The sequence below is a fragment of the Eschscholzia californica genome, unplaced genomic scaffold, assembly GCF_041429995.1.
Source record: "Eschscholzia californica isolate CP2 unplaced genomic scaffold, dmEscCali1.0.p SCAF_2, whole genome shotgun sequence".
Classification (NCBI taxonomy): Eukaryota; Viridiplantae; Streptophyta; class Magnoliopsida; order Ranunculales; family Papaveraceae; genus Eschscholzia; species Eschscholzia californica.
Window position 1 is genome coordinate 58,637,174 of NW_028238309.1, and position 27,684 is coordinate 58,664,857.

Sequence of the window (27,684 nt, forward strand, 5' to 3'; positions counted from 1 at the left end):
GTATGGAGACACTCACGAAAAAATGAACTCGAGCATAGACAAAGTTGTTGCCTCTAGAGTGTTGGAACCAAAAGAAGAAAGGAGACCGATATAGCCTATTGAAATTGGAGCAAGACAATTATGTTTAAGGGAAAGATCAAATGGTTGCTATAATGGGAAATTTTATGCAGTCAAAAGAACGTCAATTGATTTCAATACAAAGGTATGTTTTTTCTTAAAACCAAACGTGAAACCTCTATATTGGCATGATCTCTAAAATTTCACTCCTTAAATAAAGTTTCACTCCAAACGCAAAACGCTATTCAAGTCTTTATATTGACATCTTTGTTATTTTATTAGTTTTAAATCCATAACTTATTATTTTTATTTACTATAACTTCTAAAATTTGATAAATATAATTAATATAGATTATATATAAAAACATTATATTAAAAAAATATATAATATTAGAGATATTACAATGCGTACATTGTTACAAAGGGAGATGCTAGAGTGCCCAGCTCGGTGCCCACTAAAATGCCCAGCTGACGTGGATTCATTAAAAGACAAAGTTTTTTCAAAGTTTGACTACGATGGGAACCGCTTTTATTTCTAAATGAGGAAATTTGGGCATTTTAGTGGGCATTCTAGCTGGGCACCCTATCATTTCCCTACTACAAAATACGAAAATATAAACAAATATTGTTACGTAACTACTCCCGTAAAACTATTTAGTACTTCGGTAAGTCCCTACCTCCGACTCCACTTCTAGACTCACCTCCATCTGCACCTCTATACCCACCTCTGTGACTCCGTCTACACCTCCATACCTACCTCTGTATCCACCACTTCCGTGTCTACCAATTTTTGTTACATAATTTCGTCTTAGAAAAATGATTAAATTCTACAAGACGATATTGTCTTATTTATTATCTAATTTTATTTTTTTGTCAAATATTTTATTTTTATTAATAAAATTTAAATTATGGTAATTTATAGTTATATAATTAATTAAATATTATTATTATTTTATTAGAAAACAAAAATAATAGGACACAAGTGTCAATCATAAAACATACGAAGGACTCAAGTGTAAATTTTATGGGAACCAACGACTGAAAATATATTACGTTCCATCACCTCTATAAACTAGAGAAGTGACCAGATCTCTACATTATAGAGAAGTAGAGCTTCCTTCGGAGCTTCAAAACCTATATATATATAAAGATATAGAGGACGTTTGGAGATGCTCTAACACATTCAATGACACTCACTGTCTCGATTGCCATTTCATCATTTCATAAGGTACTCCCATACCTAAAATTTGCATAACTTGCTATACAGCACCATTATATATTGGCACATGTAAGAGCATCTCCAATGGTTGTTCTCCAAATGCCCCTCCAAATGAGCATCTTCTCCAAATTTGGGGCCCACTTTTGGAGGGGCTCTCCAATGGTTCCATCTCTATCCACTCCTCCAAAACATTTACTACATTATTTTAATCTAATATTTAAACAAAAACTCCATTACTACATATATAGTAAATTAAAAAAGACATAATAATTATATTGAAAATCACTAATATATTAGAAAAAACAAATAAAAAAAAAGATTGCATGAAAAGAAAATTAAACTAAAAATAGATAAAAAAAATACATTGCACTACTTAAACTTAAACTTAAATTTCTTCATTAATATGGAGGTAAGAATTTATATGGAACATCTCCTCACAATGTGAATATCCCTGAGAATGAGACTCAACGTTTTCAACAATTTTTATCTCGACACAGGAAGATTAGAGATAATCAGGCTCATTATGCGTTACGATATGCTTTGATTGACCATTTGTGGGCAAGAAAAGGTGAGGTTTCACATAACTGATTAATCTTTAAATTGTTAAAGATGTTTGGAAGAATTATCGTAGTTTTCAGTTTAATTTGTCTTCGTTTCCGAGTTGTACTATGTATTTCTATTAATGAAAATTTAGTTATGTTAATTTTTATAAAACAAATTACAATATATTTTATTTTTATTAATCAAAATATATGTTGAAATGAAACTTATACAAAAAAGAATTAAAGTAGGGACTTAAAATGAATAAGTAAGAACTTATACAATAAATTAGGACTAAAAAAATAATTTAAAGGACTTAAACTAAACACATAAAAGCAAAAAGACTAAATAAAAAGTCCCATCTCATATGGAGAAGTTGAATAGTGCCCCTTCATGTATGAAGAAGTACTATTCATGGTTCTTCAAATCTTTAGAGATTTGGAGAACCATTGGAGAAGGTTTGGATACTTTTTGGAGGGATAGAGCTCCCATTGGAGATGCTCTAAGACATGGTATATTTATTCTATTTTATTTTATTGTTGAAAGGGTGTAAGACATAGTATATGAAATGGGTGCAGGTCCAATTGATAAATTTTGTGGTAGTTTATCCCTCCAGCCTCTCATATAGGAGGAAGGGTGGAATATACCTTCTCCAAGAAGTCTCAACCTCATGTTTATTTTTGTACACAAAAGAACAGCTAAGAGAGGTCAAAATTATGACATCACCCCACACGTCAGTCAACCCTTGACTCTCAAACCGTGTCAACCAAGGTTCAGTTCAACCCTTCTCCATTCACAGCTTTCTCTCTCTATAAATATCCCAACTTTCTTTTTCTTTCTCTTTCTCCCTCCCACTTAGGGTTCAAACTTCAACCTTCAAAAAATGTGTCCTTCAGGAACTAACTCACGTCCCCAATCAGTGTCGATTTCAGAAATCCGACCAGCTTTCGACGTTCTCGACACCGATAGAGACGGTAAAATCAGCATCAATGATCTCCGCTCATTTTACTCTGCCTTCCCCAATAACAACTCCACCACCACCGCCGGTGCCGATGATGATGATGAAAATATCAGCTCGATGATTTCGGTTGCAGATTCCAACAAAGATGGATTCGTCCAACCAGAAGAATTTGAGAAGGTTGTTTTAGGAGTAAATGGGAGTGATTCATTAGAAAATGAGGTAATGAGAGAAGTATTCAAAGTGATGGATAGAGATGGAGATGGGAAATTAGGGTTTGATGATTTGAAGAATTATATGAATTTGGCAGGTTTTAATGATATTAATGATGAAGATATTAGGGTGATGATTAAATTGGGTGGTGGTGATGAAAATGAAGGAGTTAGTTTTCAAGGTATGCTTAAGATATTGGCCGTTGATTCTTCCCCGAGATACTATTAATACTGATTGATGGTCATACAGAATGAGAGATTCTCTTCTTATACAAAATGTCAAAATTAGGGGCCAACCCAAGTTTGATGTGATGTTGGAGGTGGAGAAGTGAAATGAGTTGTGTCCTTTCCTTTATTTGCTTTTTAATACTATAAAGAATTTTTGTCCTCTACTTCAATCTCATTATATGGATTTTTTTTTGTTCGACTCCTATTTAAATACAAGAATTTTCGGTGTTTTAGTCTTTTTTTTTTTTTTTTGTTGAAGGGGCTTTTTAGTCCTCTAGATGTTAAATTTGTTCTTATTTTATCCCTCATGTAACTTGAATACTGTATGGTCATTTGAACTAACATATGTTTTTTCTCCTGAAAAAAAAAACAAAAATTATCCTATGCCCGGCCAATATCTCGGCCGAACCCCGGCCGCGCATACCATCAGTATGGTCATATATGATAATAGTTAATGAAAAGTGATCATATTCGCCTCGAAGGTGATTTTTATCAGGTCGGCCCTTCACGTACTCTGGTTACATCGGCCTGATTAATAGTCGGACAGAATATCATAAGTGATACTTAATGGCTAGTCATATTGGCTGCTCTAGCTTAAATTTGCCAACGCTCAGGGTTAACCACCATTGCCTTTTCCACAGCCGATATGAGATTATCTATATTTCACCGGGCCAAGACTTGCTTCTTACATAGGTCTTAATAACAATGTTAGGATGGTTTTGGACGTTTCTACCCGAAATGCTGCCCTGATAGTAGCGAATGAACAATTCTAACCAAGATGCTCAAATGTGATCATAAAGCAGTTTGTGTAATAGGTTCGTCAAATGTCCAGAGAGCCGCATTTTCACTTGGTCACTCACTACTAGAAGCTTTCCTTATTCACACACTATGAAGGCAAAATTGTCATTTTTAAGCATTCACATTGAGCCAAGCAAGCCCTCGCCCTAGTTTAGCTGCCTGCAATTAGAGCAAACTCACTGTTGCATATGAAAATGTTATTGCTAGCAAAAAGTTTTCGGCAATGATATTATCTCCATGGGTCAAATTGCTAGAATGTTTTCGAGCTCATCTGTTTATTACATGAAAGCATTGATCCCCTTGTAGTCAAACACCATTTTAGCAAAATTAAAATTTCGAGGATGATAAGAAAACAGCAGTCATCTTTACTAAAATAAAAGCCCAAATCCAAATAATTTTGACAGATAATTCAGGTTCTAGATTTAGATTACAAGACTATTCGACTGAGAGAAATAACAGGTTTAGACAAGCTAAAATATGTCGATGAAGAATTCCATCGAGTATTGTAAAAGAAAATACACAATTTTTATGTCGCAAACAAACAAAAAATAAATAAGTTATCTTGTGCAGGATCGGTGAAATGAGAAATGAGAAACTTTGAGTACCCGGCTGTCTTGACGGCATGATTGGCAAGAAGTCGGTTTAAAACTTCTATCGCGCAAGAAAATAGTTCAAGTTTAACCTCACCTTGGTTATCCACCATCATAAACCCCATGGAACCTTTGACATAGTACATGAGGTGAGAATGTAGTCAAACAAGGTCAATCTGGCCGCTCCCAACAAGCGGCTTTATTTCTTTGTATGGGAGAACATATAGATCGTCTGGAAGCATGTCTACTACCTCTTTTCCTCTGTAAAATGAGATTGATTAGCAGATAAAACACAGATGTTGAAATGAAATTTTGTGGAAAGCAGAAGATTACTCATCGTCAATTTGAAATGGTCCGATATTTCCTCTACTTTTGCAAAAGACAAATGTGTCTAGCTGAGGTTCTGGAACTGCAAGTCGAAATCAAAGATTAGGAGTGATGAGAAGCGGTAACACTTTGTTTATGACATGCAATGGTGGTCTATGACTAAGAGCAGGATGCACACAACCATTTGGGAAACAATTAAGCTTATTTTTGGGCATCTTACAACGACAGTATTGGGCCAACTTGTGGAGGACTTTTTGGGGGTCATTTGAGATGAGGGTTCAGGCCACTTGCCACAAGGGCTTCGAGCCACTTACAAAGGTATCTGTGCAACTTGCATAAAGTGCTGCAACTGACAATGAGAGTTTAAGGCAACAGTTACTTTTTCGCGTTGCCAAGACATATCAAAAGTGTTACTAAAGACTGCCCAGACCAATGCTGAAGTCCACAAAAAACATCTCTGGACGTCAAAAACATGGCAAAAAGGTCACCCAAACGTTGCCAAAAGTCACGAAATTTTGCAACATGATCCTTAGGAAGGGCCGTGAAGTAAGCATATTAATCTACTAATGTGGCTATCTATAACTTGGATTTTCCTTGTCAATAGTACTGCAAATTTTGAAGAAACCTAAAAGTTCTCACCCACAAAGGGAAGTATTGCTATACATCCCAACATAATTTCATGGAAACCCTAAAAAACAACCATAGACACGAGAAAGCGATCAATTTCTAATACCCATAAACTACTGCCTGCAAAACTACTTGACGCATACTGTCATCATAAACAACCCTAAACTAGCCTAGTAATCAAGAAAATAGACTTGTATTCAACCTGCCACATTTTAGCCTCTTTATTAGCCCACTTATCACTTAGGTCATATTAAACTCTAGACTGTAGAGGTAAACGGGAAAAGCACAAGTCATGATAGTAACTATCCATGATTCGCGATGCTCAAAGAATGCTTCAATAATTCTTCCTACACAGAATTCTAATAGTTCGTTCCAAGAATATAGAAGGAAAAAAAGAGAAACGAAAAGGAGCAGATACATCTTTAACATTTTATAAAGTGCAAGAAGGTTAATAAAATCTATCAATAAGAAAGATCTGATGACAATGACTTCAATGCACAAACTATTTGAGGTTTTTAGGTTGAACTGACAAACAGGAACCATGTTTCTGATATCAATATTAGGATAAAGCAAGAAGATAAAATTTGGTGAATGAACATCTAACGACTTTTTTCTTGAATAACGACATGAAACATCTTTTGACATTCGAAATGATCGTTTGATAGATGACATCAGTAATGATCAATGATCACTGCATGCTCACAGCCAGTCAGTTCTCCTTTGGGAAAAAAAAATTTAGGCTGAAAATATGTAGTGTTAATTTTCTAATATACTTGTGCTGACCTTTTGTGAACATAATAAATATATAAAAAGTTGCAATCTTTAGATGTACTTAACAAGATTCCAGCAAAACTTGGTTTCGGTCGGAGAAGGTCAAGTTCTATGATGCAGCATCTCGTTCTCATAACTTTCTAGGAGTAAAGTTAACAATGCATCAACAAAGTGTATAGTAAGATTAAGAAGAAACAATCTAAAATGCAGTAATGAAATACGCCATATCTTTTGAAACATCAAAACGTGGACTATCAAGAAAAAATAGTGAAGGTTAGGTTACTAATACTAAATATAAATCTGACAAACTTCAACCGACGACTGAGTGAGAGTATTCCTACTAAAATTATTAATCTGGACTACAACTAGGATACGCCTTATCTTACCCCAATACGAGGCTTCGGAATCAAGGCATGTAGACAGTCTGTACACAGTTAGATATGACATGAGCCTAGCAAGTGCATTGAAGTTCTCACTTGTCCGTAGTTGAATACTAATACACGGGATATGGTCATAACATTACAATTCAAAAAAAAAAAAGATATGGTCATAACAGTGAGAGCGAACCAATCCTTACTTTACCGAGAAACAAATTCTACATACAAGAGTGTTTCCTATTCACTACGAAGTACGATCATAACAAAAAAATTCTACATTAGCTACTGAATTTGAATCAAGTGATGGGTAATGACAGAAAACACACAAATTATAGGATTGTTACTAGAGAAACATTCATTGATGAAGCCTTTGATGTAAACTAAAGAAGAGAGAGTACCCATGTCATCTTCTTCACTTGATGAACATTGTTTAAGAATAGACTGATAACCATCAGGCAATTTTGATAATACAGACTCACTAAGATGCTTCTCCAAATTATCTGTACACCTATCAACACAAAACCAATTTCATCAAACAATTAATCATGTAAAGAAGAATATGATGAAAAAATTTAATCAATTAACTTATTTTCACCTTGCAGCAAATTTCTGTTCTTGTTTAGATAGCCGATTATATGCTTCGGTTTTTGTAATGTGGATAGTATACTTCTCAATCTGCAATAGTAAGTCAATTATAATCATGAACTAACTAAATAAACGAAAAGAAAATGGAGAATTCAAGACTTTTCTCACCTTTTGTAGGCGAAGTCGAAGATAAGATCTCAAAAGAAACTGAGTTCGATCTAAGTCCATCTGGTAAAGTGAAACTGTAAGCGGATCCCAAATCCCCCCACTTGAAACTGAGTTATCTTCGATGTTATCTTCCTAATCAAGAAATTGAAACTGTGTTCAAGAAAAATTTAACCTAAAATAGATTTCCCTCATTTCTAGTTGAAATTCAAATTAAAACCCTAACTTTTAACAAGAAGAAACCATCCCAAATTCAAGGGATTCAACGAATATTAATCAATACAATATAAGATCTAAAAAAAGAAAAGATTGTAAGAATTGATATTGAATAGGGTTTAGGGTTTAAGAATAAATTACCACTAACTGAATTTGTTCTCTAACTCTTTGAACTAATGATTCTTGAAACTGAAGAATTTCAGGAGAAGCTTTTTCGTTTCGCCATGCTCGTTTCAAGAGTTCCACATCATTATCCGCTGAAACTGATGGATCATATTCTCCACTTCCTAATCCTTCTTCTGTATCAGACGCCATTATCTCTCTCAACTTCGATTTTTTTTAGAGAGAGAGAGAGAGAGCAAAATGGCGCCAGAACTTGGAAAAAAGCGGGATGTTATTCGAGTGAAATTTTAAAGGCAATCCATAAAAACTGGTTTTTCTAATGGACCTCGAATTTGGGCTAGTGGTCTTTGAGGCCCATTTTGGGGAGAATATATTCAAATCTCCCGCCTAAAAGATTATCTTGACTAGTTCATTTGAAAATCAAAGAGAGATGAAGAGTCTGAAGTTGAAGCGAAACGATCGGAATGAACTGGTTAAGCAACCTCGAAAAGTAAGATCTGAATCCTTTGAATCTTTAGGTTTTTTCTTCGCTTAGCTTCCAGATCTTCATCTTATACTCTTTATTTTTGTAGATCGTGAACAAATCTCTGAACTCTGCGTTTTTTGATGTTCCGAACGATTTATTGCTTGAAACTATGGATTCTTCGCCGGAATCTGAGGTTTTCAATGACAGTGAGACATGGCTCTCTGAGGTATAGTACACAAACTTTCGATCATCTAGTTCTCTCTCCATCTCTATCTCTATCTCTTCATGAGACTAACTGATTTTTCTACTTTATGTTTTGATCTTCTGGTTTATAGAGTGTGGTGTCATCTCCGATCAAAGTTAAATCAGTAGCATTAGAAGCCTCTGATCCGTCAAACTTCTATTCTAATTCCATGGATGACAACCTAGAACGAGAAATCAAGGAAGAATCTAAAGAATTAGGGAAAATGAACAGTAAAATTGCAAGAGAAATGGTTCAGATCTTTGTGGATCGCCTCCAAGAAACTAGGTCACGTGATTTAAACACCTATAGAGCTAATCTTCAGTCAGAGAGGATTCTGGATGCCTTGATTAAGGTCCTGTTAAAGGAGTTATCTGTTTTATCGGACGACCGAGACAAATTTATTGGACTAGCATCAGAAAAGGTTTTATCGTGCAAGACTCTTATATGGTCCACCTCCCACATGAATGTTTCTTTAGGTATTCATGGATGATTGCCTAATAGATTGATGATCATAATTAGAATAATTCCTCTTTTCATGCTTAGAATAAAGTTTCGAGACAATCTAATGAAGTGAAAAATTACAAGTATATCAGACAAAAAGAATATATATGGATATCATCATTTTAGAATTCCTTTTATGTGTTGATACTTGATACTGAGTTTCTGTTTCTTTGTGTATCACTTATGTGCTAATGTGAATATCATTCTAGATCGATTACTTGTTTTATCATGTTGTCTGTTTTTTTGTTGATCGCAAGATCTAGGTTAGGATAGTTCAATGTGTGCAGAAGGATCATGGTAATCGCTACTCCCGCCAACCCGCTCACCAAATAGCTATCTTACTAACCATATACTCCATCTCACCAATCCTCATCTTCTGTATGTGGGTTTAGAGATGAAACATAAACAAACATTCGGTAGGCTTAGGACCGGAACTACACCCAATCCACATTGTTTGTTGCTTTAACAAACAAATGAAGTACGTTGAGGCTTCAAATCACGGGATTGCTAAAATATTAAAGTAGGTGCACTTGTCCTGTAGAGTTACCTAAACGTTTGTTGACATGAGAAACAATGTGCCTCCGTAAGCCTAAATAGTCCAATTCAAATAAAGAACTAAAGATTAGGAGAACAAGTTGTACAACAACTTATGAAGAATCTGAAAGTATGATAATAAGTTAATAACTATCTAGAATAAAAGGTGTAGTAGATGTAACCACTAATGCTTACTGCTAAGACTTCGGTTATGTTAAAGTACTGAAACAGTGACACCTAAAATGCGCATATACCACCAAACCCTTTAGCCCTAAGTGTTTGTTTTAGCACAAACCCAAATGGATCTGTCTAACTTCATCATGTAACACTTGTGTCGATACCAGCCTATTGTCCTTATATTAGGAACCATCCAGCCCACTGGCATAGTTCCACAAGGACCAAGATTTTTTCCTTGGCATGAGCCTGTCATAGACTGCCCCTGGCTTCCTGGCACCAAGGCTCACCCAAAAGGCCTAGCTGATATGTAAGACAAGGTGCTACGTTATACCCGTGTCTGGAAGGTCTTCTTAAGCGATGTGGGAATGTAGCCTTACACTAGAAACTTCAGTTTCCCATCAATTCATCAGGTTTAACTGCTAAGGTGGATATTCTTTACACTGAGCAGTCTACGACTTTGTTGTTCCAGATTGTAGAGGAAGCTTTAACCATTTCTCCTGAAAACACTTAGCTCAAGTAATATCTATGGCAATATAGGAGATGCATTTGTTTGCCAATTTGTTTCAGTCTTTGATGGTTTTCATTTTTTGAAGTACAGCCATTAAGTCATAGGCAAGTAACAAAGTAAAATGCAATGTGTGTGTGTTTGTTTGTTAGTATTCGTGTCGTTTCAATTGAGTGATTTTTTTGTACAAATATCTGATTTTGATTATCAGCATGGCAACCTATACGTCAAGTTTATTCAAGGTCTGATTCCTATACAAGTTATAGTCTAGCTTTCTTATTTAGCCTTCAAGAAAAAGAAGTATGTTAGATGCTTAAAGTAATATATAAAATAAAAAATCTTGCTTCTTTTCTACCCCAATGCCTTCTATTGACATATGAACAAATTAAAAGGGTCTTTATAAACTCAACCTCCACACTGACGATAACTTGATCTAAATGATGTGAAACGCAAGTTTCATAAATAAGGCGCTTAGTAAGACCTCTCAAGTCTTTAGGTTATAACCTAATACATAGTTGTACATACTGGCTCGACCTTTTCAGGGGCTTGGTGCCTTGCCGAGTCAAGCAGTCTGAGCCTTTAGGTGGTTCTAGGGTATAAATAGAGATTGTGTACATCAAAATGGTGCAATTAAGGTGTATAGCTAAATATAAGTTGTATTGGAGAATGTATATATAACCTATTATAGTAGTTAGTTTAGTTATATTCTATCTTCCCCTAAAGATTGTAAAAAACAGAGCATCTCAATCACAATCTCAATCATAATGTAGAAAATACTGTTTCACTACAGGACACCAAGAAAATTTACATTTCATTAAGAAAGGTGTTTGTTTCATAACTTAAATACTTTAGCTTAAATTAATTAAACTGTTTATGATCCCAATAAAAAAGATAAACAGTTTTTTGCTTAAGAAGAATGAATTGGTAACACTTAAAACAGTCAAATTATAAACAGTAAGATAAAATTATTGACCTAACTTTCAAATAATGCTCTGATTACATAGATAATTGATTAACCTTAACATATCAACAAGGAATGTCTTGATAAACCCATGTTAAGGAACAGTGTACAGAGACAAATCACTGTCAAAAGTTGTCCTTCTGTATTCAATTAAGAAACTAATTTTTTTTAATTGCTAAAGGACACAATTTGGAAAGTTTAATAGTCTTTCACCACTAAAAATGGGATAAGGTGGAATCTCAATTTACAACATTATATGTAATAAAACATCACTTAAATGTCAATGAAACAAAACAAAAATACCCAACTTAAATCATAACCATTGTTAGTTGTTGGTACTGCTGTTCTTTTGTATATTTATAGTAAAATAGTATAGGAACAATGATACCCTGCCCGGCACGCCTGCCGGATGGAAAACTCTCTCTCTCTAAGTTTCGTCATGGCACGTCACTCGGCCGGATTCTCCCAGGAGACGACGGCCTGGCATAGAGTCATTTTTCAATAGTATAGTCTCCAAAATAGTGGTGCAGGGAGATAAGGAGAGAGAAACAGAGATTACTTGCTACTGTAGTTAATGTTATTGTATGCTTTGAATCTTATTTTTCTGACTGAGATAACTTAAAAAATTTGTTCTTTACTAAGCATCTGCTGCCAGGATAACTCTACCAAATTAGACATCAGAGGAGAGAGAGAGAGATGATTCATGAAACCTATATGAAAATTTGATTGCATAATAAATATGATTGTTGTTCTTGTTTGGTTGATGTGGGATAGGACTATAAACAAATTTATGGTGTTATTTTATGTCTGTCTTTAATCAGGAGGCAAACTCTCTGGCACATCATTCTCACTTATGTGCCGGTTAGTTTTTAAACATATCTTTAATCAGACCAGCTATCAACATTCCCAGGCACACACTAACACACATTTCTAACTTTATCTCTGTATTTTGAGCTCTTATATCTTTACTAAATTTGGAAATATATTCACTTTTTTTTTAAATATTGTATCTGAATTTCAATGGATTACACGTAATATATGAATTATCCATTTATCTATCTATCGATAATCTAAAGAAGTTTGATGTCGAGCGTGGCTCTGGATCAATCATGGGCTGATTCTTGATCTCTATCGATCTAAACTGAGTAACTCGGAACGAAATCTACTCAATTGTACACATAGACACACATGTACATATATATGATAATTTTTTACATAAGGCTAAAACATCTAGTTTGATAATAGAACTGTAAGAATTTTGTATTCCGAAAGTATCCGTGGTAACTCAAACTCTTGCTTGAACTAACTCCAATAACCTCCCAGTTTGATGTGATTGCATCACTCCGGTGGGTCGGTAGATCTCAATTAGTTAGTGTTTAATACAATTCTAAAATATTAGAGTGACCTAATATCATCTTCTTCCTTACAATAATTTGTATGAAACTAGAATTGAATCAATTAGTTGGTTTTCCATCCAACTCGATTATATTAATTTGATCTAATCTCTTTTCTTTAGCCCTATGAATTTGTATGACAGTACAACTGATTATCCATTTCGAGTTTCAATATTTTTAATGACACCTTTTTTACTTCTTAATTATATGTAATTCCTTGAGACTAATTTATAGTGTTTTAAATATATGTGAATATATGCATTTCTTCATCAAATAAAGCTAACCTTTATTTTTCATTAAATTAGTTTGCTTTATTGATGCTTATCTTGATAATTAAGAAACAATTAAAATTTTCTACACAATGATATAGAATTTTAATCAAGAAATACAAGTGGATGAAAAAGAAAACATAAATCATTTAACATTATAAAATAGAAGAGGTGGAGTAGTGGGCAATGTGGTTCAAAGCTGTCCACAAAAGCTCAAGAAATACTAAAAAAGGAAATAGATGATTGTTTAATTTATAAGAAAAAACAATTATGACAACTGTATTTATATATCGAAACTTTTTTTTGACATGGCCTGTAAGACTTATTACATTCAATATTTATAGGGACATCATGAGTAAAACATGGATTGAATAAGTCTTATAGCTATTATCATCAAAGACATTATGGGCTCTAAAGGTCATATTCTAAAAACGTGAAAGTCGATTAAATTGATGATGAATTTCACTCTAGTGAATTAATCTTGTAATTTACGTAGTTTCGAAGTAGATGCACAACTAATTGGCTAAGTACGTTCACATTTACATCAAACTTTTATGCATAAAGAACCTGTAAAAGATGTGAAATGTTGTAAGTAAAATAACATGTTTTTTCTGAGGAAAAAATATACAAAATTAAGAAATAATTATAATTTAAAAAATAGTAATGATACTTCCTCATGGTAAAATAGGCTTTTCCATAAAATGAATAGAAACAAAAGAGTCTTCGTTGTTACGAAATTACTGCTAAGAATGTTGTTATCGGTTAGGAAGTCATACGACAACAAAACTTTATATATTTTATTACTAAATAAAAAGTAACTAGCATAATAAATAAATATCAGTCATTTTTTACTAGTTTCAAATTTGTATATTTGGGTACTCCATCTTACTTTTCAAAGTCTGAGTGCATATCATGTCTTTCTTCCACCCTTTTAGTATGACCTAAAATGCTCAACCGAAGTGTCTCCATCCTGGATATACCTAGTGTATATATAGTTAGATATTTGTAGAATACATTTTTAAGAGCACACTCAGATACCTACATGTGGCTAAATTTCTCAAGTCATCCATCACCCACTAATCATTGACAAGAATGAAAACAAAAATTCCATTGGTCCCACATTTGTGATCCAATTAGTATAAGCCAACTCACACTTCTGTCTTTGTCCACATCATTCACACCCTTAAAAATGTAATTGGAGTTATTAGGGTTTTTTTATGACATGTCTCTCTCTCCCATTTTGTATGGTCAAATTTTTCAAGGTCTCTTTCAGCTTACCTACTAAAATTGTTGAGATATCTTCAACGAAAAGCTTGACAAAACTTACTTAAAAATTAAAACATTTATTAAAGATAATATCGGTTTATGATGTTTTATTTGCATATGATCAAGGTTCTAATTTGTTTGAAACTTTGTAATGTTAAATTTCATTTCAGTTGGAAATTGTTGTAATTCGCTTGTGTACGTCTTTTTTTCTGCTTCTGAAAATAAAAGTTCAATGTATTTCCCAGGGAGATGCTTGAATAGTAAATAAGCAACATGAATAGTAGTTTTAACATAAGATTGACCATATAAAGTAAAATTTGTTTGTATATTTGTGTGAATGAGAATTTAAGATTGTCACATGTAGAGAAAGAGAGAAGCATTAGATGATAAGAACCAAGAAATACTTGTTCATATGTGCAGGTAATAGTAGTGGGGAGAGGGTAGGTAATAGAGTACCACCTGAATTTGAGCTACCCATATTAATTAGGGTCACATATTCCAACACCCCCACCACCATTTCCATTTACAACCCGTGATTCTTCTCTCTCTCTCTCTCTCTCTCTCTAAAAAAATGGCAGCTCGGTTCGTACTCTTCTTTTTTACTGCATTTTACATGTCTGGAATTTTTGTCTTCTCCTCAAATACCGAGTTTCAAATGTCTCAAAACGTTTTTGACTCAGCTCGAGTAAGATGCATTTCAACAAAAAAGAAAAGCTCGAGTTAGATGCATGTTACCTAGAATTATCAAACTCTAAATAGAAAAAAAAACAATATATTTCATTAATGGTTGAAGATTAAGTAATGAAAAATAAAATAGAAAAACACATGGATTTAGATAGAGAGTCCCAAAATTATAGTAGGGAGTAATAATTTTCTAGATTAATGTTTGTTTGGCCCCTAATGTATGTGATATTTGATGATTTTCAAATTTGAATCAGACTGTTGGTTTGAAATCTAAACTAATTTGATTCAAAAGTTGTTTATTTGATTCCGACCTTTATTCATATCGATTTAAATCTATTCGACACAAATATAGAATAGATTAGTAGATTAATAATTTATAGTTGTGCGTGGAACTAAAATATTAGTGGGATCAGAAAATGTTTACTGGTCAGGTTCTGTTGTCAATCAATACCAAAGTGTTGCCCTACGTTTATAAGAAATTTATATGAAAAACAATAATATAAAGCTAATTATTGTAATTTTATAAAATTTCATTTTAACTTTTCTTTTTTCTAATTTGATTAATAAACTTAAATATGAGTAAGATAATATAGCTTTTTTTTTTTTTGTTGAAACGATATAGCTTCTTAAATAAAGTAAAAGTATATTTATTATTTCTTTTTGTGAAATGCACATGGTGGCATGTGCTAGAGAACTAGGTCTCTGTTTAATAGTTTCTAGTTTTCTATCTTTTAAACAAGGTAGGCCCATTAAGCTCTCCCAATTTTATTCATGCGTGCCACTTTCCAACTCACCCTAGAGGAAGCTAAAAACTAAAGATTAATAGAATTTAATTACTATATTCTCATTGTAAAAATAAAACAAAATACCGAAATTTAGAGTTATTAAAACTAAGGTTTTTAACATTGAAGATTTCTTACATACCAGTTCAATTCCCATATTGTGATTATTATCTATGTCGATTATACTGTGAATAGTTATTGTATAGAAATTTTTAGTGATGTACATAGTTATTTTTCTCGGTATAAATTCAAATTTTCGATTTTTAATTTTTCAAAGGTTTCCGCTGATAAGGATCTGAGAAAGAGAAGACCACAACTCTATTAATACTTTTTCTTGAATGAAACTATTTGAAAATACAATAGAGCCCTACTTTTTTGTTTTAATAATTATGTATTTTTTAGAAATCATAATTACTATGGAGTACAAGAAAGTTTTACATGGTCCAAGCTTTGTATACTAAAAATTTGTTTGTGCTTTAGCATTTGACATGATGCACATATATATTTAGAGGTGAAAAATAACATAATCGATAATATAAATTGTAATTGACCTCAAAATGGAAGTCAGTCAAAAATTAACGTGGTCGACTTCTATTGGTTCGGACATGTGGAGAAGAAAATCGGATCGATAGGAATCAACCATGTCATCTTTTGGGCTGCAACCAGTCCTCATTCTCGCGCCAAATGGCATCGAAAGTGACTCCAACAAAAAGAAGGTAAAAATTAGTCCAAAAATTTTGGGTCAGTCGGATGATCTAGACAGTTAAATTTGTTTTGGATGATTTGATTTTTAATTTATTTCTTTTGAATTATCAGCATCCACGAACCTTTTAACATCTGAAGTGGAAGATTAAACCTCTTATCGCTCTAATCCGACACTTTTAGTTGATATTATTTTTTTCGAGACTATTTGTTTTTATTGCTTTCCTAATTGCCCCTTGCTTTTAAAGGTGATGATAGCTTTAAATTCCCCGAGTCCCCCTAATAACATTTTCTCGTTGCTCCACCCGGGTTTCATTCCTTCCCGTCTTCCTTCTCCCTCTACACTCCCGATCCTCTCTTCTTTTATCTCTCTCTCTCTAAAACCCATTAATCGATCGATTCCAGACGATTTGAAAGGAATATTTCTTTCCTCATTTCCAGTTCATACAGGTAAAATTCATCAACTTCTGAATCCTGGATTTGATTTTCATTTCGGTTATCAGCTTTTCTATATTTTGATCGATCTCCAGATCAGAATTAGGCTTTTGGATCGTAAAATTAAAATCTTTTCTCTGATTCTTTTTTCTTTCTGGAAAAATCAATATATATGTTTACTTGATGATTTAGTAGATTTTTAATCCGTATCTTTTGCACTTTCTCTCTCTCTCTCTACAAAAATCTCAATATCCTTTCATTTTCTCTATTTCAGGCTTCACGATTTCTCAATCATCTCAATTGCAATTCTCCATTAATGGCTTCTTCTTCATTAGTTTCAAATACCGGAACGAGTTCAGATAGACTATTAGAATCAAAGAAGAAAAGAAGAAAATACAATCAAAATTCAAACCAGAATCAAAATCAAATTCCAAAATGGAGAACAACAAATCAACAACAGATCTATTCATCTAAACTTCTAGAAGCTTTACGTCATGTCCGTCGGAATCCTTCATCATCGGAAAACTCATCGCAACCGCAACCACCGCCTGGCCGTGCCGTTCGTGAAGCAGCCGATCGAGCATTAGCTTTCACGGCTAAAGGTAAAACTAGATGGAGCCGAGCAATTCTGACGAACCGACTCAAGTTAAAACTGACAAAAAAGAAGAAACCTAGACTTACCGGTGATTGCCGGTCAAAGAAACCGGGAATTGATTCTATTGCTAATCAGTTGAAAGAGAAGAAATTACTCCAACCTTTGCAACGAAGAGTTAGGGTTTTAGGAAGGATAGTTCCCGGTTGCCGGAAATTATCATTTCCGAATCTTCTAGAAGAAACAACAGATTATATTGCTGCTTTAGAGATGCAAGTTAGGACTATGACGGCTCTTACTCAGCTTCTATCCGTAGCCGGCTCATCTTCATCGGCTCAACTCGGTCCTACCACTAGCTTATGATGACATGTCATCCACTTTTTCATCCTTTATGTATTTCTTTTTCTTTTTTGTTAATTTCTTTTATTATTTTCATTTTTTCTAGTTTAATATAGCCCTTTTGCTCTTGAGAAATTTCAATTGATTTTCTCTTTAAGCAAGTAAATTTGCCAAATCTAATAGTTGAAGTATATGGGTATGCGTAAATTAGAGGACGTAAGTGAGAATGCGTTTTTAAATTATGTTGATTCACATAATTCGACTGGGATATAATCTAGATAAAATATCGCAGGTGTTTGAATTCTCACGGTAGAATTTCAGTTTGTTTAAGGAGAAATCGAATAAATGAGAGAGAACTTGTTTTGGTAGTAACACAAGTCAAAATCAAAGCCAGATAGATGGAAGAGGGGTCTTGTTATTATTTTATTTTCTCATTCTTTTTATTTTTTATTTTGTTTTTATTAATTGTTTTTTTTTTTGGTTGATTGTTATTAAGGTTTTATAATAAAATGAAGAGCATTAACGTGGGAGCACATGGGGGAGAGGAAGGGGTCTGACGTAAAACATGTTATATTTGGACCCACCTATAAGTCCAAAAAGAAATTTAAATTCATATTTAGTGGTGTAGGGATTGATCACAATTGTCCTTTATTTAGGGTTCATGTTGTTTCCTTTGTATCAGTCGGTGAGGTTGTGACAGAAATCATTTACTCCGTTTACTTTAAACTTTCGACTTTATATCATGAGGTTTAAGACTAAACTTTGAGCTCCACAAATGACTAAATAGGCATACGACAAGTTTGTTTAAGAGTTGGCCTTGATTGATAGTCTAGGGGTTCTAAGTTTTTATGTAGCGAAAAAAAAAGTTTTTAGGTAGCACCAATCTTTCTTATTTCTAAGTCAAGAGAGATTGCTCAACCAAAAAAAAAAGAAGTTGAGAGAGATTATGATCTGAAATTGGCAAAATTAGCACTTTGCTTTGTCTGTCGGTGCTGTGAAAAAAGTCTGAAATTACTTAAACAATTCGAAGTAATACGAACAAACATGTAAACTTCAAAGGACAAGATATGTGAGAACTGGATTCACGACGTAATGGTTTAGAGGTTTTAAGAAATAGAAGAAACCTAACTTGAGTAGACATTGATTGAATATGTAAATGAAGAAAGTACCCTGAGCAAAATCCGAACCCATGCGTCAATTGGACGAAATAACTCAGCGTGGCTTACCAGTTGGATTTCTGCCTAGAGTCTCTTTGGGATTTTTAAATGACATGTCTAAGTAGGCACCAAGCCGAGCTAGCCGGCCCATGCTCGCTCCATAACTACTTTTTTCCCAATCTTTAAATGACATGTCTCTTAGAGTGCAAATCCGCCATCTTATTCCTTAAGAAACGTGTAAAGAAAACTAAAATAAGTTTGAGTTCAGCCTAAACTAAAAGTGACCTTAAACAAGAAGAATTAAACCTTGGAAAAGCTCCAACATCATGTTTCAGCTTTTTAAAGGAAGAGATGTGGTAGAGCTGAGATGAAATGATGAAAAAGAGATGGTGGCACAGATGAAGATGGAAACATACAAAGAAATTGTGGTGGAAATGAAAATGAAGATTATGATTGTAGGACATTTCTCTTCCCTTCAACTATGGAAAAATACAAAACGTTGACAAAATATAGGCTTTTTGCCAAATAGTCACTAAAAGAACTCTAAAGAAACACCGAAAATATGAATAAAAGATTAAGAGTTATTTTCCTAATAGCCCCTAATTTTGTGACCAGTTTCCTGCCTAGCCCCTAACTTTATCAAAAATTTCCAGATGGTCCATTTTTTCAGTTACCGTTAGAACGCCGTTAACCAGTCATCAACTCTCTCTCTCCTACATCTGATGTAGACGCAGCGGAATTAAAATAAGAACAATAAAATAAACGAAGAACGGTAAAAGAAAACGATAAATAAACTAAAATTTAATTAACTTCAATGGTTTTTCTCTTCGATGTGTATAATAAAATAGACTAGACCTCCTTTTATAGGATAACAAACTTTCCTAGATAGACTCAAACTAGGATTCCTAAATAATAAAATACTTAAAACATAGAAACTTCTAAATAAAGAAATATCAATTTAAAGTAACTTCCTAATCTTATACTAATTAGGACCACTATTGTGGCCGACCGGGACGTGGGCACGCGTGGACGTGGGCCCACGTGTTATGCGCCTGCATCAACATCTCTTCCTCTCTCTCTCTCTCTAACACTCTGCCGAAGGGAAACCTTCGTCGGAGGTAAGAACAGGCCAGACCTCCGACAAAGGTTTCCCTTCGCCGGAGTGTTAGAGAGATTGAAAAAAAAAATATATATTTAATGTTTGAAGGTCGCCAATCGGAAAATTGGTCAGTCGGCGACCTTCGTCGGAGAAGATGATGAGGTGGCGAGAAGATGAGGTGACAGAGAGAGAGAGAGAGAGGAAGAGATGTAGGAGAGAGAGAGAGAGAGGAAGAGATGTAGGAGAGAGAGTTGATGACTGGTTAACGACATTCTAATGGTAACTGAAAAAAGAGGTCATCTGTGAATTTTTGATAAAGTTAGGCATAGGCAGGAAGCTAGTCACAAAGTTAGTGACTATTAGGGAAATAACCCTATAAATACCAATATACATTTTTCATGGGGATTGTAGAAAAATTAATAGAAATATTTATCATGTTCGTTTCTGTCTCACTTCTCTACTTCTTCAAACTTTACTAACATTGCTCGAAAAATCTTACAAACGGCATCATCTCCGTTTTCAAGAACCACCACAACTACAAACATCACCGATTACAACCAGTAATTATTCTACTCGTTGTAAGATTTCTGATAGTAAATTTTATTATGTCTTCATGACACAAAATAAGTGGTTCACTAATGGAACAAAATAGGTTCTCCAAATCTAATCAAATAACCATATGTTACCGAAAAGGTTGTGCGTAGATTTGTTTGGGGTTATAAAGGATGGGTCCTCTGAAAAAAGTTACGAAAATGAGGTACGTACGAGTAATATGTAACAATGTATAAAACAATATCATCATAATGTTGAAGATCCATAATACTTTTCATAAAAATTAAAAATAGGAAAATTGAAGGTATAGATAAAAGAGAAAATGACATTGTGATTGATAGCAACAAGAGAGAAGCAAACAGCTAGTAAAAATAAAACAGTACGATCTGATAATTCTAATTGTGTCTCACATATGAGGTAAAATTCAAAGACACGCGCATCACTTTTAAGTAAATTTTTAATATAAATGTCCACTTCACACTTGTAAGTTTCTTTTTCATGAATTTGGAGACAAAAATGGAGATGAACAGATGTCCTAGATTCCCTTTCTCTTTCTAAAACTATCACTTTTCGCAACCCAAGAAAATCAATCAAAAAATTGGTCCTAATATATAATTTGGGAGTTTTTTCTTTGTTGAACATATTATTTGGGAGCTTTTCAACAAAAAAAAAAAAATATTATTTGGGAGTTGGGGACCAAATTTTAATTGTATTTTTCTTTCATTGCATATGTCAAATTTGTGGTTTTTTATTTCGACCTCAACTCACAATAAGACATTTTATGATTTTGATTGCAATAATTTCATAAAATAGACTATTCTCCTTCAATCACTTGAAAATATACATTAGCTATTAGTTTATTATAAATCAAAATTGAATATTTATAGATGTTTATTATAGTAAAATGTTCCCCAGACTAATTACCGATACTTTTGAGTGTATTATAAAATATAGCGGCATTTACTTTATTACAAGACAATAGTAGTGAGAGATGCCAATAGAAAGTAGATTAAAGTTCTTCAGAGTCTGAGATGGCAGCTTTAGTTCAATGTTACATATGTAGAGTAATACATTTTCTCTCTTTTCTCTGCATTCTCTTTCTATCTTCACTCTCTCGCAGTTCACATTATAAGTTTCAAGAAATCGATTAGTCAATTTTAAGATTAATGGATTTTTTTTAAATGAAGCAAGAATGAGTCAATTGATTGTAGTTTTGTTGGGACGTAATACCATCATAGGTACTACGATAAATTATGTATTTTTTGACTGTTTTTAATTTCAAGATTGTTTAATAACCAGTTTATGTCAATTGAAGTATTATACTATACACAAAATCATATTAAGATATATCATGTTGATAACACATTCCAAAATATCACAATACCTTTAGGGCATCTATTTGATAGGTTTGATTTGACTCTAGTAATACTTGTATATATGTTAAATATACAGCTAGATTTGGAATGTTGACAAGTGTCATCATCCAAAATTGAACTCGTGGACTTACCTACTAACACACAAACCCTGGTCCAAGTATGTGTTTCCACTTTCCACTAATAAAGATCTCAAGGAAGAAAACAAGAGATGTGATGTGAGAGATCAAATCAAGTAAAAGAATGTGTTTTTTTTTTCCCTTTCTACTGTCCTTTGACACATTTCACGTTTGGACCTTTCTTTCCAGTGGAGCTAGCATTGAAGCTACAACAAGATCTAGTGGACAATAATATGATCCATGCAAGAGAACACATGACAGGTACATATCATAAAACATGAACATCATTTGACCCTTTGAAAAGGAAAAAAAATGGAGAGCTTCTCTTTACACCTACATGGGCACCTACATGGGCACCTACATGCACATGTTATTTATAATGTAAAAAGATCATATCTTGTGTAGCAACAAGGTGTAACTTGTGTTCATACAGTCCATACAGTTTTATCGAACCCCACGAGAAACTAAGCATTTATCTATTTTTGTTTAATGCTGCAAATTTTCAACTCGTTTAGGCGAGCTAGTTATGTTGTAGAGCATTTATTGTTGTTCATTTGTGTTTTACAATATTATTGGGTGGGACATTTATAACAAAACATGTCAACAACATATATTCCATGTTTATTTTGCTCCTTAAGAATGCAAGTAAGAACATGTTTATTTATCCACTACTCTTCATTATTATTATGATCTAGACAACCAAAGTTTGATCCTTAGACGACCTTATATTTATAATTACTTCTCACCCAATGAGAAAAAAATAATTTGTTAGATACAATATATCATTTTCTTTACCAATCTTCACACATCATCTATTGACAATAATATCACCAAATCTATCTCAAAAAAAAAATATCTCAAAAAAAAAATAATATCACCAAATCCTTACAAAACGTACATGATGTAGACGCAGCGGAATAATAAAATAAACTAAGAACAATTAAAGAAAACGATAAACTAAACTTAAATTCTTATTAACTTCAATTGATTTTCTCTTCAAGGTGAATAATAACATAGACTAGATCCCCTTTTATAAGATAATAAACCTTCCTAGATGGACTCAAACTAGGATTCCTAAAATAATAAACTACTTAAATATAGAAACTTTAAAATAAAGAAACATCAAATTAAAGTAACTTCTATTCTACTAAATATACTACTATTAAGACTTAATAGGGTGTGGGCACGTTTGGACGTGGGCCCACACGCCTATGCGCCTGCATCAGCACCCCGTTCCCCAGAAGGTTCGTCCCGAACCGAATGAATGATGGAAGCTAGCTCATCGGATCCCTTTGAAATCGGTAATAATGTGATAATCTTCTTCATCCACGGAAATTCATAAACGTTCAAACGACCTTTGTAAATAGCATCCACATCCGACTGCCAAGGACGTCCCAAAATAATATGGCAAAGATCCATATCGGTAACATCACAAGTAATGTCCGATAAATAAAAAGAGCCAAAAGAGAGGGAAAAAGTACACATTCGATCAACACGGGTGGCAGTACCGGATTGAATCCAAGCAGTATTATAAGGGTGTGGTTTAGGAATAGTAGGAATACCCAAGTAAGCCACAAGTCTGGAAGAAATCAAATTTTCCACACACCCATTATCAATAACAATTGTACACACTTTGTTCAAGACCGTTCCACGTGTAACAAACAAATTTTTTCGTTGAGAAAGATCATGTTCAAGAGGAGTAAAAAGTACCCGACGAGTTACTAACATAACACGGTCACCTGAATCCGGGTCAATATTGACATGGTCGGCCTCCTCATCCAAGTAATCCTGTTTTTCCACCAAATTTGCCTTACCGCGTAAAGGGCAATTATTAGAATAGTGACCTTTCTCAAAGCAACGATAACACTTACCTGGAGGTTGTTTTTTGTAAGGATTTTCGGGAACAATCTTAGCTCCATCATCTGTTTGTTTCGGAAGATCAGTATCATCAGTAGGTTGTCGAATATAATTAGGACGATTGTAGTTGCCCCTGAAAATTGATCTAGAATCCGATTCAAAGATCGAGCCACACTAATACATTCCGATACGGAAGAGAAAGGACGGAGGTTGACGAGATCCTTAATGTCACCTCGAAGACCATCTTTAAATTTTTCCAATTTCATGGATTAAATATCGGGTAGATTAAGCCGAATACTTAAACGCTGAAATTCGGAGGCGCATTCCTCAACTGAACGTCGTCCTTGACGACAACGAAGATATTCCAGACATAACTGATTTTCATAATCTGGAGGGAGGAAACGGGCCATCATAAGTGGCTTGAGTTCAGACCACGAGGATATGGGAGGAAGATTAGCTAACCTTCGTTGTTCGGATTCTTGTTTCCACCATGTTAACGCTGTTTTTGAAAGATAACCAGTAACACATCTAACCTGTTCTTGTCCATAAACCTGCATAACATCAAAGAAGATTTCCATTCGAGCTATATAATCCAAAAAGTTTTCAATGTTGATGGAACCGTCATAAGCCGGGACGTCCATACGAATACGGTACTTAGAAGAAGGTGGTGTAGAATCGTGATCATCCTCTAGGTTGTAGTCATCCGGATCATTATACTTGTAACGGGGACGAATATAATGGTTATGTTGTATTGAACCGTGATGGTTCGGTTCCGTATAGGTTGGTTTATTTTTGAATCTAGTTGGTTCATAATAGTTGGATCGGTTGGGTGGACGAGCTTCATGTTGGTAAGGGTGGAACTCGGCCTCGAATTGATCTTCACGGTTTTGGTTATCGATGAATGGGTAACCCACGTCTCGGTTTGGAGTAGGTTTGTTCGGGGTCGAATCGGGTAGACAGGTTCGGTTAGGGGTGTAGCTGTCCGTGAAATCACGAGTGGGATGGGTCACGGTGTCCGTATCGTGGTGATTGGATGGGTGGTGATAATCGGGTTGGTGGTGATGAGTTGGTGGTCCTCGGTTGGGCGTGAGATGTGGTGAGATGGCACGGGAGTGTTGACGAATGGGTGTATCCATGATAGGCCGGGTAGTTTCGGTTCGGTGGCTTTCGGGTTGGGTTTCGAGTTGGGTGGTGTTTGGGAGATAGTGTGGCCTTGGTGTTTGAAAAGGGTATGGTTGGGTGGTACTTGGGTTAGTAGTGGAATAATGGGAGAATGAGTCGGGTTTGTTTGATGTGAGTTGATCATGGAAAGAGAAAGGTGGTGGTGTGGGGTTTATGTTAGGTTGACCAAGTATGGAATTTGAAGTTGGTGTTGTGGTTGAAAGTGATAATGAAGCTGGAATGTAAGTAGGAGAAGAAGGAGTAGTTGTAGAAGAGGGAGACTTACATATGCCTTCGAGTTGTTTGGATAGCTTCATGATTGACTCGTTGACTTGATCGAATTTTTCCATGGTTTCCTTCTTGTGATTGTCTAATTTTTCCATGGTTTCCTTCTTGTAATCGTCGATTTTTCCCATGGTTTCCTTCTTGAAATTTTCGAAAGCTTCTTCCAAATTTGTTACCGAGGATAACTTCTTGTTGATGTTATCCCATTCGGAGGCAAAAGTTGGTGTCTTCTCTTTGATTGTTGGAGTAGGAACGGTAGAATTAACCATTGTGATTGGTTAAAAAAAATGGCTCTAGATACCACTTGATGTAGACGCAGCGGAATAATAAAATAAACTAAGAACAATTAAAGAAAACGATAAACTAAACTTAAATTCTTATTAACTTCAATTGATTTTCTCTTCAAGGTGAATAATAACATAGACTAGATCCCCTTTTATAAGATAATAAACCTTCCTAGATGGACTCAAACTAGGATTCCTAAAATAATAAACTACTTAAATATAGAAACTTTAAAATAAAGAAACATCAAATTAAAGTAACTTCTATTCTACTAAATATACTACTATTAAGACTTAATAGGGTGTGGGCACGTGTGGACGTGGGCCCACACGCCTATGCGCCTGCATCAGTACATAATCATTTAAGGGGTACCCGTGCTTTCTTGTTTTCAAAAAACAATATTCTAATAAGAGCCCGGACTGCCTCAAGCTCAAAATATTGAAATTAAACAACTTTATAACTCTTCAATCCATCTTCACACATTATCTATTGAAATTATCTCTAGCCTACCAAACAAACATTTCGAGTCAATCGAACCATTAAAGAAGCCAAACCATTTCTACGCTTGATACCTGAGGTGTAGCATAGTCGTAAACAAAGAGTACGAGACAAGAAAATCCTAAAATCGACAAATTACATGTATGTATTCAGAGAGTTTTGTAAATGAGGGGTCTCGTAAATTTCCTCTTTCTATGCGGCTACACGTACGGTGCAAAGATATAGATTAAAATCAAGATAAATACGTATGTGCTACATAACATTTCAAGCAAGATAATCAAGGTAAAATAGAAACAACTTAAAAGTATTATCATGTACCAATTTCTAAGTCACTCTATCATTTTCCAATTGAAACTACTTGTTAAGTCTAAATGGGGAAGGAAAAGAAACTGATAGCCCCGAGAAAAAAGATACATCAGTGAGTACCTTCGAGGATTTTCATAGCACATTCTTCACAATGCATATATACCTAAATTTCAGATAAGATGAATTGCTTTGTTGGTTATCATTTATAAAGTAAAAGTTACTTTTATCTAATTTGTTGGGTAATATATGTTTAGGGAATTTACAAATAGACTAGTTATGAAAATATGTCATTTCACCAGTAACATTAACATTTAATGATTGTATCCGTGACGATTAACAAAGATCTAAAGACCAAATAAGACTTGTCTTTTGAAGTTAATTCACTAGAATTTAGTCTTGTTTCAATTGAATGGAATATCATCAAATAAATATAGGATGCCAAAAAAAAGTGGGTACGAAAGAAATTATCAAATACATATAGGATGATAAGAAAAAGTGGGTAAGAAAGAAATGATTTGAGAAGAATATAACTATTTTTGGAAATAATAAGTAGGTGGTGGTAGTCAGTCTAACTTGAGGGGAGTCATTTGTGTATGAACTTCAAAACTAATTTGAGAGCATTTTGTAGTGATGATCTTAGTGGACCAATATTCCAGTGTTTTCTTGTGTAAAAGAGCTTTTGGCCCTTTATATACAATTCCAACAAACCTAGGTCTACTTTTACCGACCAAAGCCCACCTTCGTTTTGTTTGGGTTAGCTACTACCTACAAAATGTTCATGTCTCATAGTGGCAACCTGGACAAACAATTGACCGATAATTGAGGATGAAGTATGACATGGTTTGGCCTGCTCTGTGTCGACGTGTTTAGCTAACCCACCTCAAATTAAGATAGTTACCTTTGTTTTATGAATAACAATGATAAAAAAAAAAAAAAACTTATCTTAGACTTAAGTAAGAATTAACTATCCATTAAAAGCATGAGAAAGTTCATCAAGAAAAAGAAAGAGTTCACCGAAAATAAAGACCGCTGATTTTATTTAGATATAGAATATGATTTTGACTTTTAGAATCATAGATCTTTTACGGATAACAACCATAATTTATACAAACATGTAAGTTTCTCTAATACTCAGATTTTATTCAATCTTAGTCTCAAATGAGATTACAATTAGCTATTTAAAGAGAAACTAATAGTTTGTTATTATTATAACAGAATGTAACTGAATTAATTAAAAGTAGTTACTAACTAATACTTCTTTAATCCTGCAGGTGCCTTTAGAAGACTTTTTATAAGCTGATATAAGGGCTGGACCTTGACCAAGTCAATCAGTGACTACTTTGACTCTAGA

The 27,684-nt window shown here is 34.1% G+C and overlaps 3 protein-coding genes and 1 pseudogene across 4 annotated transcripts; 3 read left to right on the plus strand and 1 right to left on the minus strand.

Moving 5' to 3' along the window:
- The first annotated feature begins 2,647 nt into the window (after positions 1 to 2,647).
- Positions 2,648 to 3,417, plus strand: CP1 (Ca2+-binding protein 1). The gene has a single exon (XM_086657847.1). The coding sequence runs from the start codon at positions 2,700 to 2,702 to the stop codon at positions 3,213 to 3,215; it is 516 nt and encodes a 171-aa protein (XP_086513973.1). The 5' UTR covers positions 2,648 to 2,699; the 3' UTR covers positions 3,216 to 3,417.
- Positions 3,418 to 4,354: 937 nt separating this feature from the next.
- On the minus strand, positions 4,355 to 8,232 carry SLD5 (DNA replication protein-like protein). Its single transcript, XM_086661506.1, has 6 exons — positions 7,812 to 8,232; positions 7,458 to 7,589; positions 7,300 to 7,379; positions 7,103 to 7,212; positions 4,936 to 5,011; positions 4,355 to 4,863 (listed from the first exon to the last, which is right to left on the minus strand). Exons 1-6 carry the CDS (start codon positions 7,983 to 7,985, stop codon positions 4,764 to 4,766), a joined length of 672 nt encoding a protein of 223 aa, XP_086517632.1. The 5' UTR covers positions 7,986 to 8,232; the 3' UTR covers positions 4,355 to 4,763.
- Positions 8,197 to 9,136, plus strand: LOC147559608 (uncharacterized). Its single transcript, XM_086661507.1, has 3 exons — positions 8,197 to 8,283; positions 8,366 to 8,485; positions 8,595 to 9,136. Exons 1-3 carry the CDS (start codon positions 8,224 to 8,226, stop codon positions 8,991 to 8,993), a joined length of 579 nt encoding a protein of 192 aa, XP_086517633.1. The 5' UTR covers positions 8,197 to 8,223; the 3' UTR covers positions 8,994 to 9,136.
- A 7,455-nt stretch (positions 9,137 to 16,591) lies between these two features.
- Positions 16,592 to 17,805, plus strand: LOC147559609 (transcription factor bHLH148 pseudogene; annotated as a pseudogene). The gene is made up of 2 exons (XR_015234631.1): positions 16,592 to 16,728; positions 16,988 to 17,805. The product of XR_015234631.1 is annotated as a transcription factor bHLH148 pseudogene (transcript).
- The last annotated feature ends 9,879 nt before the right edge of the window (positions 17,806 to 27,684 follow it).

Excerpts from the sequence above, each read along its gene's own strand:
- CP1 (XM_086657847.1), top strand. The coding sequence starts at position 2,700 with ATGTGTCCTTCAGGAACTAACTCACGTCCCCAATCAGTGTCGATTTCA.
- SLD5 (XM_086661506.1), bottom strand. The coding sequence starts at position 7,985 with ATGGCGTCTGATACAGAAGAAGGATTAGGAAGTGGAGAATATGATCCA. Across the intron at positions 7,590-7,811 it reads GAGAACAAATTCAGTTAGTG|GAAGATAACATCGAAGATAA; the intron begins GTAATTTATTCT and ends TTTCTTGATTAG. Across the intron at positions 5,012-7,102 it reads AAGTGAAGAAGATGACATGG|TTCCAGAACCTCAGCTAGAC; the intron begins GTACTCTCTCTT and ends TTCGACTTGCAG.
- LOC147559608 (XM_086661507.1), top strand. The coding sequence starts at position 8,224 with ATGAAGAGTCTGAAGTTGAAGCGAAACGATCGGAATGAACTGGTTAAG. Across the intron at positions 8,284-8,365 it reads TGGTTAAGCAACCTCGAAAA|ATCGTGAACAAATCTCTGAA; the intron begins GTAAGATCTGAA and ends TTATTTTTGTAG. Across the intron at positions 8,486-8,594 it reads GTGAGACATGGCTCTCTGAG|AGTGTGGTGTCATCTCCGAT; the intron begins GTATAGTACACA and ends TCTGGTTTATAG.